The sequence below is a fragment of the Saccopteryx bilineata genome, chromosome 1, assembly GCF_036850765.1.
Source record: "Saccopteryx bilineata isolate mSacBil1 chromosome 1, mSacBil1_pri_phased_curated, whole genome shotgun sequence".
Lineage (NCBI taxonomy): Eukaryota > Metazoa > Chordata > Mammalia > Chiroptera > Emballonuridae > Saccopteryx > Saccopteryx bilineata.
The window spans coordinates 399403738-399419254 of record NC_089490.1 but is presented as its reverse complement, the minus strand read 5'-3'; the positions used below and the strand labels follow the sequence as shown (position 1 = coordinate 399419254).

Below are 15517 nucleotides of genomic sequence, written 5' to 3'. Positions count from 1 at the left end.
CTCATCTAGAACTCCAGAGCCCACCCGCTCGGTCTGGCTGGTCCTGGGTCAGCCGGCTCTGTCCCGGCCAGCTCTGGCCATGTCCAGTGGCCCACATGTGTCTGTGCACACAAACATAGACTCGGGCAGTCATCCCAGCACCACTCTTGGACCTTTTCCCTGCTTTCAACAAACTGTGGCAAATGACACATAACATAAAATTTGCCATTGTAGCCATTTGAAGTATGCAGTTTACTGGTATTAAGTACCATATTTCCCCATGTATAAGACACATCCTTTTAAAAAAAAATTGGGGTCTGAAAACTGGGTGCGTCTTATACAGTGGTTGTAGATTTTTTTACTTTCATTTCCCGCTTTTTTGCGTGGGTGAGTTGTATGAATTTTATGATGAATAAAACTTGAGTTCAATAACTTTATGTAATACATTTTTAAAAAAAAATTTTGGGCCCCAAAATTAAGATGCATCTTACACACAGGGAAATACGGTACCTTCACATTATTGTTACGACCACCACCACCATCCATCTCCAGAACATTTTCATTTTCCCAAACGGAACTTCTGTCCCCATTAAACATTAACTCCCCATGCCCCTCCCTCAGCCCCTGGCAACCACCATTCTACTTTCTGTCACTATGAGTATGACTACTCTGGGGACCTCATATAAGTAGAGTTATACAGTATTTGTCCTTTGGGTCTGGCTTGTGTCACTCAGCAGAATATTTTTTTTTTCCTTTCTCTTTTTTTTTCAATGAGGGGAGGGGAGGCAGAGACAGACTCCTGCAAGCACCCCAACTGAAATCCATCCAATAAGCCCACTAGGGGGCAATGCTCTGCCCCTCTGGGGCATTGCTCAGTTACTGAGCTCTTCTTAGTGCCTGAGGCAGAGGCCATGGAGCCATCCTCAGTGCCTGGGGCCAACTTGCACCAATCGAGCCATGGCTGCAGGAGGGGGAGAGATAGAGAGAGAGAGAGAGAGAGAGAGAGAGAGAGAAGCAAGAAGGGGAGGGATAGAGAAACAGATGGGCACTTCTCCTGTGTGCCCTGACCGGGAATTGAACCCGGGACATCCACATGCCAGGCTGATGATGCTCTACTGCTGAGCCAACCAGCTGGGGCCTCAGCAGAATATTTTCAAGGTTCATCCATGTCACAGCATGTGCCAGCATCTCCTTCCTTTTTATGGCTGAATAACATTCCATTGTGTGTTGTATATCACAGTTTATTTCTCCATTCAGCCATTAATGAACATTTGAGTTATTCCCTTCCCATGTTGTAGACTGACCTTGGAGCAAGGCCCCTACTCGAGTTAATTTCCTCTTTCTCAGTAAAAGGTTTTTTTTTAAAAAAAATTTAATTATTTTGTCACAGTGATAGAGTTAGAGAGAGGGACAGACAGGAAGGGAGAGAGATGAATGAGAAGCATCAATTCTTTGTTGTGGCACCTTAGTTATTCATTGATTGCTTTTTCATATGTGCCTTGATGGGGGGGGCTACAGCAGACTGAGTGACCCCTTGCTCGAGCCAGCGACCTTGGGTCCAAGCCGGTGAGCTTTGCTCAAACCAGATGAGCCCGCGCTCAAGCTGGCGACCTCGGGGTCTTGAACCTGGGCCCTCCACATCCCAGTCCGATCCTTTATCCACTGCGCCATCGCCCAGTCAGGCTCAGTAAAAGCTTTGAAGCTCCTACCCAATCCCAAACCTTTTCCTAAGACAAGCAGCTTCTCCTCCCAGAGAACTCTTACCCTTCAGGAGCTCCTTGCCTGGCCTCCTCTCCTGCTCCTGGCCGCCATCCTGTCTCACATGCTCCAGGAGTGGATCTGCCTGCCTATCTTGTCCCCGGGCCACAGAGGGGCTCCAGGCCGGGGGTGGAGAAAGCAGGCCCTGGGGTGGAGAATGCTGCCTGGGTGGGCACTTTGGCTCTTCCCCTCACCTGCGGTGGTCTTTTGGATAGGTTCCCCAGTTTCTCACAGGTTTATCTGCCATCTCAAAGTGGGATTGTGAAGGACAGATTTCATAGGGTTACTGTGAGACTTAACACATTGTTGACCGCTCACGAGTTAACTTGTGTTTGCCCTTGCATTAGCTATTTCAATTTTTGAAACTCAGGATAATATAGGATTATTGTATTTGTGACTCTTTGCCCTGATGGTTGAAGTTCGAAAACCAGCACACGGTTCTATATTCCCATGCGGGCTCCTTTTCCTCCCACGCCTCCAGGCGTGAGACCGCAACATCCAAGGTACAGTAAACAATCAGTGTCCAGCCGTCTAAACTTGGACCATCTTCTAACTGCTCGCAGTTTGAACATACATATCAAGGGTATTGTAAAATCTTTCTTTGCTGTGTTCAATCCAACTAGAACATGTAAAAGTGTGTGTTTCAAAAGGAAAGTGCTGCGAAGCCAGATATATTTGCAAAATATGTAGCGTATCATTACACGTCGGTGATTGCTATACAGCAGGGGTCCCCAAACTTTTTACACAGGGGGCCAGTTCACTGTGCCTCAGACCGTTGGAGGGCCGGACTATAAAAAAAACTATGAACAAATCCCTATGCACACTGCACATATCTTATTTTAAAGTAAAAAGACAAAACTGAAATAAATACAATATTTAAAATAAAGAACAAGTAAATTTAAATCAACAAACTGACCAGTATTTCAATGGGAACTATGCTCCTCTCACTGACCACCAATGAAAGAGGTGCCCCTTCCAGAAGTGCAGCGGGGCCGGATAAATGGCCTCAGGGGGCCGCATGTGGCCTGCAGGCCGTAGTTTGGGGACCCCTGCTATACAGTATACCGCACCAAAAAAAAAAAAACTACTAAAATCTATAATATGTATAAAATATCATATGTAGCAGATATGTACAAAGTTTCACTTAAATTCATTACGTATAAATAAAGTACACTGACGTTTATTTAGGTTGTTTCACTTTCGTACTCAAATATGAAAAAATAGCCGGTGACACGAGATAACTTCTGCGTAAAATTGCCGGTCAACAATGTGTTAAGTAAAATGCTAACTGCTCGGCATATGGTCATAAACGCTCAGTGTCAGCGGGGAAAACCCTTTAGAGTCCAACCTTTCGGCATCCTGAGGGTTCTGTGCCTCTAGTTCTTGGTTTAAGGTATGGTGGGGGAGAATGACCTGAGAACGATGCCTTCCTTTTGGGATCTGTTCACCTCCTGAACATCTTGTGAGGACTCACTCGCTCGGGTGGGGAGGGAGGGGTCTGGACGTCATACTGCAGCTGGGCTGGGGCTGGCTCCTGTGAGCTCCTGAACGTGGCAGTACCTTTGCCAGGCTGTATCAGAGCAGGCACGCGAGGCCGAGCGCCCCGCTGCAGGGCGTGGGGTGGAGAGGCCCAGCTGCGAGCTCACTTACCCTTTCTGGCCTGTGCCCCCCCCCCCCGGGATTGTGCCTTGCCCACTGAGGCTCACTCTGTTTGGATCCCTAGGTTCCATCTCGGTGAACAGCCGCAGCACCCCGTTCTTGGCCACTGGGGAGAGTGAGATCCTGGACCTGGAGAGCGAGCTGTACCTGGGCGGCCTCCCCGAGGCGGGGCGAGTGGAAATGCCCTTGCCCCCAGAAGTGTGGACGGCGGCGCTTCGGGCCGGCTACGTGGGCTGCGTGCGGGACCTGTTCATCGATGGGCGCAGCCGAGACCTCCGGGGCCTGGCCGAGGCACAGGGGGCCGTGGGCGTTGCCCCCTTCTGCTCCCGGGAGACGCTGAAGCAATGCGCATCGGCCCCCTGTCGCAACGGGGGGCTCTGTCGAGAGGGCTGGAACCGCTTCGTCTGTGACTGCGTCGGGACCGGCTTTCTGGGGCGGGTCTGTGAGAGAGGTGAGGCCAGTCTTCATCCCAGGTGTCCCTGCCGCCCCTCCGCATGACCCTTCCCCTTCAGGGGGCCCCTCACAGACCGCCCTGGGCCTGTCCTCCTGGTAACGATGCTCTCGGTCTTCTCTCTCCCTCCACGGGCCTTTGCCTGTGCCCTGCTGCCTTCTCCCCCCACTCCTGGGGCAGAGGCCACGGTCCTGAGCTACGACGGCTCCATGTACATGAAGATCATGCTGCCGACTGCCATGCACACGGAGGCGGAGGACGTGTCCCTGCGCTTCATGTCCCAGCGGGCCTACGGGCTCATGATGGCCACCACCTCCAGGGAGTCGGCTGACACCCTGCGCCTCGAGCTGGATGGGGGCCAGATGAAGCTCACTGTCAACCTCGGTAACCACCCCACCCCGTGCTGCTGGCCCCTCCCCTGACCTTGCCTCTGACTCCCACCCCCTCTGTCTGGAGAAGCTGGTGGTGGCACCGGTGAGAATTGGAAGCGGGGAGGGTCAGAGCCCCAGAGAGCTCCGGTCCCCGCTGAGGACGCACAGGGTAGGGTGGTGCTCCGCGCTCTCAGCAGCACTGTGTGGAGGTAGGGGGTGCCCTGAGCGTGGCCACACTGTCTGCCCGAGTGTGTGTGGGGCCTGATAGCCGCCCTCCCTCTGCGCTCATGTGGGTCTTGCCGGCGTCCGGCCTGTGTACGCATACTCGCAACAACAGCTCATTCTTGGTTGTTGCCTCATCCACTGGCTCATTCATGGTTCATTCATTTGGGGAGCACACGGGTACTGAGCCCGAGCTCAGTGCAGCAGCAGAGCCGGAGCGGAGGAGGGCCCGCCCCCTGCAGGCCGCCCGTCTGCTCTGCACCTAAAGAGCCCGTCTGTCTGTGTGCTTAGGGGCACGTGAAACACCTGATGCTTTGGGACACGGAATGTCATCTTCCTCTTGTTTGCTTTCGCGTCTGAGTCCCGTAGCTGCCCTGTGAGGACACCAGATCACCAGATGGGTGTTGTTGTCCCTATTTATAGATTGTGAAATTCATATATTGCCTTCTCCAACGTCACAAAGCTAGTGGTGGAGTGGGGTGTGGGAGCCCAGACTTGAACTTGGGTCATCTGCCTGAAGTGCAGTGCTTTTCTCGTGGCCTCTCACAGGGCTGGGGGTGGAGGGGTGGACGGGGCCCTGGCCATCAGAGGGCCCTTGTCTCTGCGCCTGCCCAGAGCAGGCCGCGGCTCCGCTTCGCCTGACGGCCTCCGGCTGTCGTGTGGGCAGGACCGTCAGGCCCGCGGGGCAAAGAGGACATAGCGGGCTCACTCATTCATTTACTGTTCACGGGGCCCCTTGTACGTGCTGGGGGCATTCTGAACCTGGGACTGTGGTCGATCGTGGGTGAGACGTCCCCACCCCCGCGGGGCTTTCAGCCAGGGACACAGGGGCAGTTAGAGGTCCTGAGCTGCCCAGGCTGGGGTCACATCCGTCCGTTCCAGACGAGGCTCTCTCAGTGTATCGACGTGTAGCACCCAAGGGCCTGCCATGTAGGAGAGGTCAGGCCCCTGCAGTCACTTGTGTCCCGGAACTCGGAAAAAAGTAGGGTTCTTCTGAGCAGAGTAGAAGTCTTGACCGGAGACAGCACAGAGCTTTGAGCTTCTGAATCTTTATCTGGAGCCTCATGCTACCCTCGGCCTCCAGGCCATTTGTGGGATGGACCGGGGCCTTGAGGACCCACCCTCTCTACCTTGTGAATTTATACTGGTTTTTCCTTCCCCCTCTTGGCCACCTGGCCTTCGGACTCCTGGGACAAGGATTTGCGGAGTAAGGTGGGAGCTGGGGGTGGGGCGGCGTGCAGGTGGCCAGGGCCTCCGAGGGGCTCTAGGGTCCCTGGAGCTCAGCTTCTAACCGTGATCACAGCCCAGCAGACGTGGCGGGGCAGCGCTGCCAGGGAACGCGGGGTCGGAGACACCTTGGGCCGGGGCTCTGTGGGTCTGCCCATACCCCCAGCACCCCAGAAATGGTCACAGGAAGAAGGCACCAGCCTAGGGCCCCGTGAGCAGTCCTGTGCCTCTCAGACTGCCCAGTCAGTGCACCCCGCCAAGGTCCCCCTCACCCCAGGATGTGTGTGTTCTCCATGCGCCCAGCACAGGGCTCTGTGTGCCCGGCGGGGGCAGGGCGGCGAGACTCCAGGGCCTTCTGGTTGCAGGGAAGACAGGCCCTTCTTCCTCACCCGGACTCTCCTATGTCCTCTGCGAAGAGGCTTGGTTTCCTTTAGATTAGACAGGGGTCGGCGTCCTTGGCCTGAGAAACGTACTGTGCTTGTCCTCAAGACCTTCCCCTCTTAGGACCCATCTCTCCTTCCCGTGGGCATGTCTTTCTGTCTGTGTCACATACACACTTAGAGGACAAAGGGGCCCTCAGGCCGATAGCCAGCACTGCGGTCCTCCTGCCTCTCTCTCACCCTGGGCTGGGCCCCATCCACAGAGATGCCGTTTCTAACACGGCTCATGACAAGCTGTGGCCAAATGCTTGGTGCAGACACGCGTGTCCACAAACCCCGAGTGGTGCAGAGCTAGGGAGGCGTGTGGCCGCCGTGTGGTCGCACAGACACACGGGTTGCCCTCAGCCAGCCGCCCGGCCTTGGGCTGTGACGGGAAGAGCACTGGACCTGGGGCCCAGGTCAGGGTTCGAGCCCTGGTACCCTTGACTGCTGGGTAAGTCATTCCTTCTCTCTGAGCCTCTGCTTTCTGCTCTGTCAAACGGAGACAAGAATCCTTGCTCTGCTTACTCTCTGGGATGGTTTTGAGGATCAAATGGAATAACGGGAGTGAACATATTATGCAGATGCAAGACACATGTGCAGAGTCCCCCGCCTTCTTGAGGGAACATTGTGCTGGATACGGATATAAGCTTAGAGCCAGGCTGGGGGCTTGCTTCCTTCCACATTGCGTGAGCCCACCTCCTGATCCCCATTCTGATCCCCCTCCTGCTTGCTCCACAGGGCCCGTAGGGCCTCACAGACAGGCAACACCACGGAGGCCCCCAGGCCCGGGCCGGAGTCACTTCTGGGGAGTGGAGAGAAGACGGATGGGGCTTGGTCTCTGGCCCCATGGTCTCATCCTACAGGAAGGGAAGCCAGCCTCATGCAGGCTGCTCGTTGGGATCTCGGTGGAGTGACGCGGATGTGGGAGGGGGGCGCGCTCTGCCGGCGACCACTTCAGTGGGACGGCTTGGAGGAGGCACGGAGTGTCTGTCTCAGGAGACGGGGTGTTCTCTAGGCCAGAGAGGCCCCGAGGCCATTGCTCCCTCTTCCAGGCAGAGGAGGCCAGGGAAGCTGGACGGTGCCTCCTGCCCCTTCCCCTGGCCTCCAGTGTGTCTGCAGCCCCTGAGCAGAATGGTTACTACTCTCTGACCCTGGAGGATCATAGAGTCCCCTGGCTTCCTCACCTGCTCCGGAGTGACCTCTGTTCCTGGGTTCCTTCTGCCCAGTGCACGGCCCTGGCGCCCCTACCCAGCCTGGCCTCCCGTCCCGCCTCACCCTCCCTGGAGTTCCCTCCACCAGGTGTACCCATGTGTCCCAGCTGTCAGCGAGCCGACAGGAAGGGTGCGTTGAGATGAAAGAATCTTAGAGCTGGGGGTGGGCTTCGAGGTCACCTTCTGCAGCCCGTCCCCACGTGTGGATCCTCGGTGCCTTCTCCCACTGCCAGGCCGCTCTCCGCCTGTGCTCAGACTCAGCCTTCCGCGTCAGGGGCCCCTCCTCTCTGAGATGGCCCTTCTAATCATTGCGCCGTCCCTCCTGGTGGCAGCCTCCTCTTCTGAAATTCCCACTCGTGGACCTAGTTCTGCCCTCTTGAGCCGTACAGAGAAAATCCAACTCTCGTTCATGTTGTAAGCCAGGCTGAATACACATTGCATCCCGAAATCTAATCCCTGGGGCGTGGGAGGACACCTTGTTCCCACCTGGGGCTGGTCAGTGGCTCTCGAGCTCCCTCTGTTGGCGGGGCTCCTGGGGCAGCCGCTCTGAATGAGAGCCGCACGGGGAGTGCGCACTGCCCCTCTGCAACATCACCTCTGAGATGAGATCCTGGCCAGCGGGCTCCTGAGGCTCCTTGCATAGAAGCCTCCCCCACCCTGCACCCCCCTCTGATCTGGGGGGCTGGGGATGGGTCGCAGGGCGTCAGATGGGGCACAGGAAGCCTGGATTCTTTCCCTGAGTTCCTTCCCATGCAGATGACTTCTTCCCACACGTTCCCTCACACATTCGTATCCTCAGCCTGGTCTCTCTGTTCAGCCAGGGCCTCGGTGAGTCTGTGCAGACCAGGCATTTCTGTCCACTCCCTGACCTCGAGGCACAGGTTACTTGCTAGTCGATGTCCCCGGGCTGTGCCCTGGGCAGAGAGGTGCCTGGAGAGAGTTTCTCCCTCGTGAGCAGCTCCTGCCCCCCGCCCCGCCCCCGTGGTGCTGGCTCCCTCCTGGGATGCCCATCTTCCACGGGTGTTTGTTCTCTTCCAACCCCACTGGACCGGGCTGGTCGCTGAGAGTGTCGTCACCGCAGAGGGTGGGCCTGGAGCTGACACTTCTTCTCCGGACAGATGACCCCCATTTCTGGTGCTGCCCTGCTGAGGAGGGGAACGAATTGCGCTCCACCCTGGGCCCTTTCCCCAGTGGAGTCGGCCTGCCCTTCCAACCCCCTTTTTTCTTTTTTGGACCCTTCATTGGTGAAGATTCTGCTGGCCCGAGAGAGCCCCGTGACCTGACTCCAGGCCTGGCACCCTCTTCCCTCTCCCTCCTTCCTTTCCCCTCTGTCCGGCTGCTTCTCCCTCCCTCTGCTCCCCCTTTTCTTCCTCTTTTCTCTCTGCCCCTCTTTGTCTCCTTCCTCTTTCTGGGACTTCTGACTTCCTCCTGTTTCTGTTCCCTGACCTTCTGATCTCTGCCCTCCCTTGGTGCCGGGTTGGGGTGCAGGGTCCCGGCCGCTCCCCCCACTCTTCTGCTGTGGTTGACGACGCGTGTGGAGCTCAGCTGTACTGCCCGAGGGGCCATGTCCCCCAGAGCCACAGGGAATCTGTTTACCTCCACTGCAGGAACCTTCAGGGCCCAGGGGATGTCAGGTGCCCCTACGCCCCTTTGCTTCTTAGTCCCTGGGGTTCTGGGCAGAGCCTGTTCTGGCAGGAGCCACAGGAGGACGGGAGGTTGCTGTTCACTGAGGAGGGGGCACTGTCCCCTCCGAAGGGCAAGGGACAGCCCAGGGAATGCTTGCTTCTTGCTCCCAGCTCAGGATCCTCTTGTGCAAGCCCCTCTACATGGTGGGGGGGGGGACTGAGGCTCAGAGAAAGGATCTGCCCAGGCACATGATGAGATGAGGACCCAGCTCTTCTGCCTCCTGGTGCAGGACTTGCTGCAGCTCCCGGGTGTCGGGTCTGAAGGAATGGTGCAGACATTCAGGGCCCTGAGCCCCAACTCCACAGGCCTCCAGTGCTCTGTGCCCTCTGCAAGGCTGGCTAGCTGGCATGTCATGGGTAATGTCCCACCAGGGGGACGGCCAGAGGCCCTGGGCCCCAGGCTGCAGCTGTGTAGGCAGTGTGGCTTCTGACCCTGTGGGGCATGGAAACGGAGGACAGCAACCCCGGGGCTGGGCCAGGGGACGTGCTTACGGTGCCTGCTTATCCCTGACTGGCTGTGTCCTCAGAAGCCATACTTTGGGGGCCTCAGTGTCCCCGTCTGTGAGGCTGTGGCTCCTTGTAGGAAAACAGGTTAATACCAGTTCCTCTTCAGGGTGAGGGCCCCCTGGGCCCCTAGTGACGGCCCGGCAGCTTCCAGGTTGGGAAGGGTGGAAGGAAGGTTCCTGGAGAGGTGGTGGCGGCCCCCTGGGACTGTGGGAGGTCTGTGGTCACGGGAAGGGGGCCCTGGGGCAGACCCCTCCATTTAGCTCAGAGCCCAGAGGGCATGGGAGTGACGTGTCACAGCCTGGGCTCTGAGCAGGGAGTCGTCCCAGAGCAGGGGACGCAGGGACTCTGGCCTGCCCCACACGTCTCCCTCTCAGAGATGAGGAGATGTTGGGTTGGTCAAGCCCTTTGTCCCCCGGTGACCCCCTGTACGCTGAGGTTCCCAGGGTGCCCATCTCCCTCAGACAGGAGAGGCCTGGGCCCTTCTGAGAAGGGAGAAGCAAGCCCTCTTCCTGTCACCTGACTGCCCTGCCTCCCAGCCTGGGGGAGGAGTGGATCCCCTTGGGGGCAGGAGGCACAGGGGTACAGCTGAGGAAGGGGAGAGGGCACCTGGGCACGCGTGGTCCCCGGAAAGTGGCCCTGGGGGGAACCCCGCCCGCAGACACCCCTCCCTGTGAAGGATGTAAAAAAAAAAAAAACTTGTTCTGCCTTTTTGTCTCCCCTCCCCTCTGCCCGCCCCATGGCCCCCCCAGACTGCCTGCGCGTCGGCTGCGCACCCAGTAAGTGGCTTCCCTCTTCTTCTGCAGAGCCCCAAGGGGCTTGGGATGCTGGACAGTGGGGGACGGTGGGGGGGAGGAGAAGCCTTCATCACTGGCTTGTGTGGGGGGTGGGCAGCGGGTGGGGGGGCGGAGTGGTGTGGATGGCGGCAGCGTGGTTGTGGAGGGCAGGACGGACAGACGAAGTCAAACCAGGGAGTCTGTGGAAGTTTGGGAGTCAGCATGCTCACTGGATCTGGGGAAAGGAAGGCCAAGAATCGTCATCATTTCAAGTCCTCGGGAGAGTGGGGCAAAGTCTTGGTGGCACCTGCAGCAGAAGGGTCCGCCCCCCCCCCCCCATGAGCAGGAAGGGGTTGGCGAGGCTAAGGTATTTTGCTGCATCTCCAGAAGCGGCCACAAGGGGGAGGGCGAGGCACGCCAGAAAGAAGAAGAGGTGGCTTAAGGTCCGTGGAGTTGAGGATGGTCGGGCCTCAGAACAGCCCTCCCCAGCTCCTGTGTTGGGTAGGGGCTAGGCTGAGTTTCTGCCAAATGGGGGTGCTTTCAGAGGTGACAGTGAGGCTTTCTGCATCGGTGACAAGGAGAGTGATTGTGGACATTGCTGAGCATCCCGGTGTGCAGGGCTCCATGCTGTCTCCGAGTGGTTCCTCGTGGTGTGCCGTGAGGTCATGTAGGAGAGCACAGGGCATGGCAGGTGGAGGCAGAGGGCCTGTGCTGAGCGCGTCTCTGCGTGTTCAGCTCCCGTGTGCCTATGTGTGGTGAGCCCTGCTCCCTGCTGGCATGAGCGCTGGGGGGCCCAGGGGTGACCTGGGACTGCTTCAGGGTTCGGGACCACTCTAAAGAGAAATATTTTTGTTTTAGACTTGGGAGCAGATAATCCCGGTCTTGAATATAAATGGTCATAATTTCTCAAAACCATTCCCCTCTCTGGCCATGCTGAATGAGCCGTGAGTGGGTGCATGGCGGGGTTTGGAGTTAACCGGTGTGTGAGAAGGCACCCGGGGTCCCTGCGAAGATGGGGAGGTGTGTGTCTACGTGGAGGTTCCGCTGCCAGCCAGGCAGCTGTGGGTGCATGGCGAGGCTCTGTGCTGTCAGAAGCTGTAGGTCTATGCATGCATGCAGGGAACTGAGCTGCTGGCTACACACAATGACACCGAAGGTCGTTGGCGACTCGGGGACGAGTGTGTCGGTTGTCACACGTGACTGTCTGCGTGCAGGGCCTCAGGGCACGACTCCAGAGGCACAAGGCACATCAATTCTCTTCAAATGGCACCTCTGGATATTGTACAAAGTTGGCAGTACCTGAGTGTGTCTGGGTGTGTAAAGAGCTCTGTTCATGTGAGTGTGAGAATCTGTGTGCCTGGGTGAGGGGCACAGCCAAATGCGTGCCCTAGGCGAGTGTGAAGCTACGTGCCCGTCTGCAGGTGGTGCGCGTGGGTGTTTCCAGGTGCCATGCTCACTCCCCCCTTGGTGCCGCAGGTAAAGGCCCCGAGACCCTCTTTGCGGGGCACAAGCTCAATGACAATGAGTGGCACACAGTGAGGGTGATGCGGCGTGGCAAGAGCCTGCAGCTGTCTGTGGACAACGTGACTGTGGAGGGTGAGTGGTCTGGGGCCAGGGAGGTGGGCACGGCTCTGATGACCTGTGCTTGGCCTGGTTCTTCCAAGTGCCCAGCCCAGGGCAGCGTTCCGTTACACCGCTGCTGGCACCTCTCCCGGAGGGGTGTCATACTGTGGGAGGCCTGGGCCCCAGGGACCAGTTCAGCTCCCTGCAGACACATGTCCCTGGGAGCCTGTCAGCCCGGGACTAACCATCCCCACTGCGTTTCCTGGGCCCAGGGGCTGTGCTTGCTGTCGGCACCGGCCTGAGGTTGTTTGCTGGTGCCTTTCCCGTATGGCCCTTGTGCGGAGGGGAAACTCCTGGGGACCCAAGGCCCAGCCTCAGGAATGACCCTACAGTCTGTGCCGCAAAGCCACTCCTCATCTCCGTCTCCTATCCCAAGCAGGACAGATGGCAGGAGCCCACACGCGGCTGGAGTTCTACAACATCGAGACGGGCATCATGACAGAGCGGCGCTTCATCTCCGTGGTGCCCTCCAACTTCATCGGGCACCTGAGCGGGCTGGTGTTCAACGGGCAGCCCTACATGGACCAGTGCAAGGATGGGGACATCACCTACTGTGAGCTGAATGCCCGCTTCGGCCTGCGTGCCATCGTGGCCGACCCTGTCACCTTCAAGAGTCGGAGCAGCTACCTGGCCCTGGCCACGCTTCAAGCCTACGCCTCTATGCACCTCTTCTTCCAGTTCAAGACCACTGCCCCCGACGGGCTTCTCCTGTTCAACTCGGGCAACGGCAACGACTTCATCGTCATCGAGTTGGTCAAGGGGTGAGGCGCCGGGCACTGTGCCGCTGTCGAGGAAGGGGGCCTCCCTCCCTGCTGGCTGAGATGCAGCTGAGCTGTCTAATCCCCCCCAGCAACCACAGGGCAGAATTGAGGTCCCCAGCCGCCAGCCAGGACGGCAAAGCAGCACCCTGTTCTTCCGCCCTGGTGACCCGCCACTTCCTTCCTTGCCAGGGGTTTTCCGGTTTTATCTGTCCTCCAGCCACTGTGCTGACCTGGGTCCTCCGGTCCTCTCTGCAGGCAGAAGACAGGGCCGTGCCCCAGGGGCCTCTCTATCCTAGAACTGCTCTGTCCCTGACCCCAGGGGACCCTGCTGCCCCCACAAACCTTTCCCCTACCCGCTCTGCTATGGCCCTCCCTCTCCACATTCTCCCCAAGAGCAGAGTCCTCATGCCATTGGTTGGGGTCTCTCCCCGTGAGGCCTCCCACTCTGTCCCTTCCTCCTGTGGCACCTCGGACCCCAGCCAGCTGCAGCTCCGCCTGGCCGGCCCTGCCCCACCTTGACCCGGTGTCTCCTCCCTCCTGTGGGGCAGGTACATCCACTACGTGTTTGACCTGGGGAATGGCCCGTCCTTGATGAAAGGGAACTCAGACAAACCGGTCAATGACAACCAGTGGCACAACGTGGTGGTGTCCAGGGACCCGGGCAACGTGCACACACTCAAGATCGACTCCCGCACTGTCACACAGCACTCCAATGGCGCCCGGAACCTCGATCTCAAAGGTGGGGCCCGGGGCCTCTGGAGAAGGCCTGGCCCTGGACCAGACCCCCCCTAGGCCCCACGGGAGCACCCCGCGCTGGGTGTTCTTCCGCCAGCACAATCCTCCCTCCTCTGAGGCCCCGGTCCCCCCTCCTCCCTGTTTCCCACCGGGTCCAGTCTGGCTGTTTCCTGTCAAAGGTCCGCTCGCCTCTGCGAGGCTGCCCTCTGAGCACTGGGGGCCTGGCCGCAGGCTGTGTCTCCCGGGGAGCTTGGTGGCCTTACTCTAAAGCTCGGAGTAGGTAGTCCAGGCCCCCCAAAGTCCTCTTGGTCCTCTGAGGTTGAGAAACCTACCTGGATGAGAGGCTGGAGAGACTAGACATTGAATTCATTCTCCGCTTGGAGAAATGGAAACAAGTTTCTCAAGACTAGGGGGCTCAGCATCGGGCAGCTGCCTCTCCTGGGAGGGGCGGGAGGGGCAGTGGTGAGGGGAGCAGCGTTGGTGGGTCCCTGCATGCTGTCCTGGTCGTGTCCTTCGGGCTTTACTGGGCTGGCTCTGCGGACCGTTCTTGTATCCGGGCTTCCCTGGTGGGCTCAGCATCACGCCAGGGCCCCCATTCCCCAGGGCCCCCTCAGTAGCTATCCAAGGAGTTATTACCAGCTGCGAGAAGGCGTGGTTCAGAAAGCTGGGAAGAGGAGGAGGAGCCTAGAAACTGGGGTGTTGGGCCAGGGGTGAGGACGATGCCTGCGGCTATACAGGAGCCCAGTGGGGCACCGTGGGCGACTTCTTTCATATGCTTAGAGAAGCCCTCAGTTCCTTAGGGACCCCGGAGTGTCAGTGTGGGACCCCGGGGTGTCAGTGTGACTCAGGCTGTCCGAGCTTGAGGAGGAGCCTCAGAGACCATTGAATTCATTCCCCGCTTGGAGAAATGGAAACAAGTTTCTCAAAACAAGATAGTTTGTCTGAAGTCACCAAGTGAGCAGATAGCGGAGCTGGAACTGGGAGCTTGGTCGGATCTTGGGCCAAATCTTGGGGCACGGGGCTGCCAATTCTCCCGGCTCCCAGAAGGGGGTGATGCATCACAGGGAACCCACAGTGGCAGCAAACCTGCGGTGGTCTGGGCCTGTCTTATGATGCACAGAGCCTATGGGCCAGGACAGCGGGGCTGCCCTGTGCCTTGCTGAAGCCCTGCTATGGGCTGGCCCAAGCCTCCAGCGAGTCAGGTGTGAGGCGGCCAGGCAGTGATGTGGGACCAGGTGTTCCTGAGGAGAACTTCCCAGTGTCGCCCAGAGTGTCCAGGCCCAGCCTTAGTGGTTGGGGGGATGAGGCCGGGCTTAGAATCCCCTAGAAGAGAACTCAGAGCAGGGAGAGGCTGGGGGAGGCTGGGCGAGGCCTGGAGGCTTCGGAAGGAGAGGGAGCGGGGTAGAGGGGGTTGGGGTGGCACATCTATGAAAGGCCCTGATTACAGGCCGGAACTGGACTCCGATGTGTGGGCCGGAGCATGGAGCGGCTTCCTCCAGCTGCTCCCCCAGGCTCCCCCAGCCCCCACCCCGCCCCTGCAGCTGGGCTTCTCCGGGAGAGGAGCAGACAGATGGCAAAGTGGAGAAGAAAGAAGGGGGGTGGATATGCAGGAGGGTACTGCATCTCTGTAAAGAAGCGAGTCTGGGGTGGGACACTGCTCGCCAGGAGTCCCTGACCACCAGACGCGAAGTCCTGGGAGGGCGCGGGGACTGGGATACCTGGTGTTGACCCCTCTCCCTTTGCAGGGGAGTTGTACATTGGTGGTCTGAGCAGAAACATGTTCAGCAACCTGCCCAAGCTGGTGGCCTCCCGGGACGGCTTTCAGGGCTGCCTCGCCTCCGTGGACCTCAACGGGCGCCTCCCAGACCTCCTTGCTGACGCCCTGCACCGCATCGGTCAGGTGGAGAGGGGCTGTGATGGTGAGTGGAGGGTGGAGGCGCCAGGTGTGCCCCTGCCGGCTGCAGGAGGGCCAGCGGTAGAGGCAGGCCAGGGCCACCAGGGGCCTTCCTTCTCAGGCCTCGCGTGAGCCTGCCCCCCAGCTCTGGAGCGGGGTATAGCAGGGTCTAGGCCAGGTCCTTGTCGCCTCCCACCCTGGCCCCTTATTCCAGTTCAAGACCAAGCCTGGCAGTCCTT

The 15517-nt window shown here is 58.7% G+C and overlaps 1 protein-coding gene across 24 annotated transcripts in view; it reads left to right on the top strand.

Moving 5' to 3' along the window:
• The window catches only part of NRXN2 (neurexin 2), a 111120-nt gene that overhangs the window by 52298 nt on the left and 43305 nt on the right, over window positions 1-15517 (top strand). For 10 of the 24 annotated variants that reach the window (XM_066251912.1, XM_066251906.1, XM_066251904.1 and 7 more), the window contains 7 exons: window positions 3461-3847; window positions 4028-4231; window positions 10242-10270; window positions 11735-11861; window positions 12268-12649; window positions 13198-13388; window positions 15130-15303. In XM_066251912.1, the coding sequence (XP_066108009.1) occupies window positions 3461-3847; window positions 4028-4231; window positions 10242-10270; window positions 11735-11861; window positions 12268-12649; window positions 13198-13388; window positions 15130-15303 (1494 nt within the window). The remainder of the gene's footprint in view (window positions 1-3460; window positions 3848-4027; window positions 4232-10241; window positions 10271-11734; window positions 11862-12267; window positions 12650-13197; window positions 13389-15129; window positions 15304-15517) is intronic. The other 14 variants (XM_066251928.1, XM_066251910.1, XM_066251913.1 and 11 more) reach the window with 2 other exon arrangements.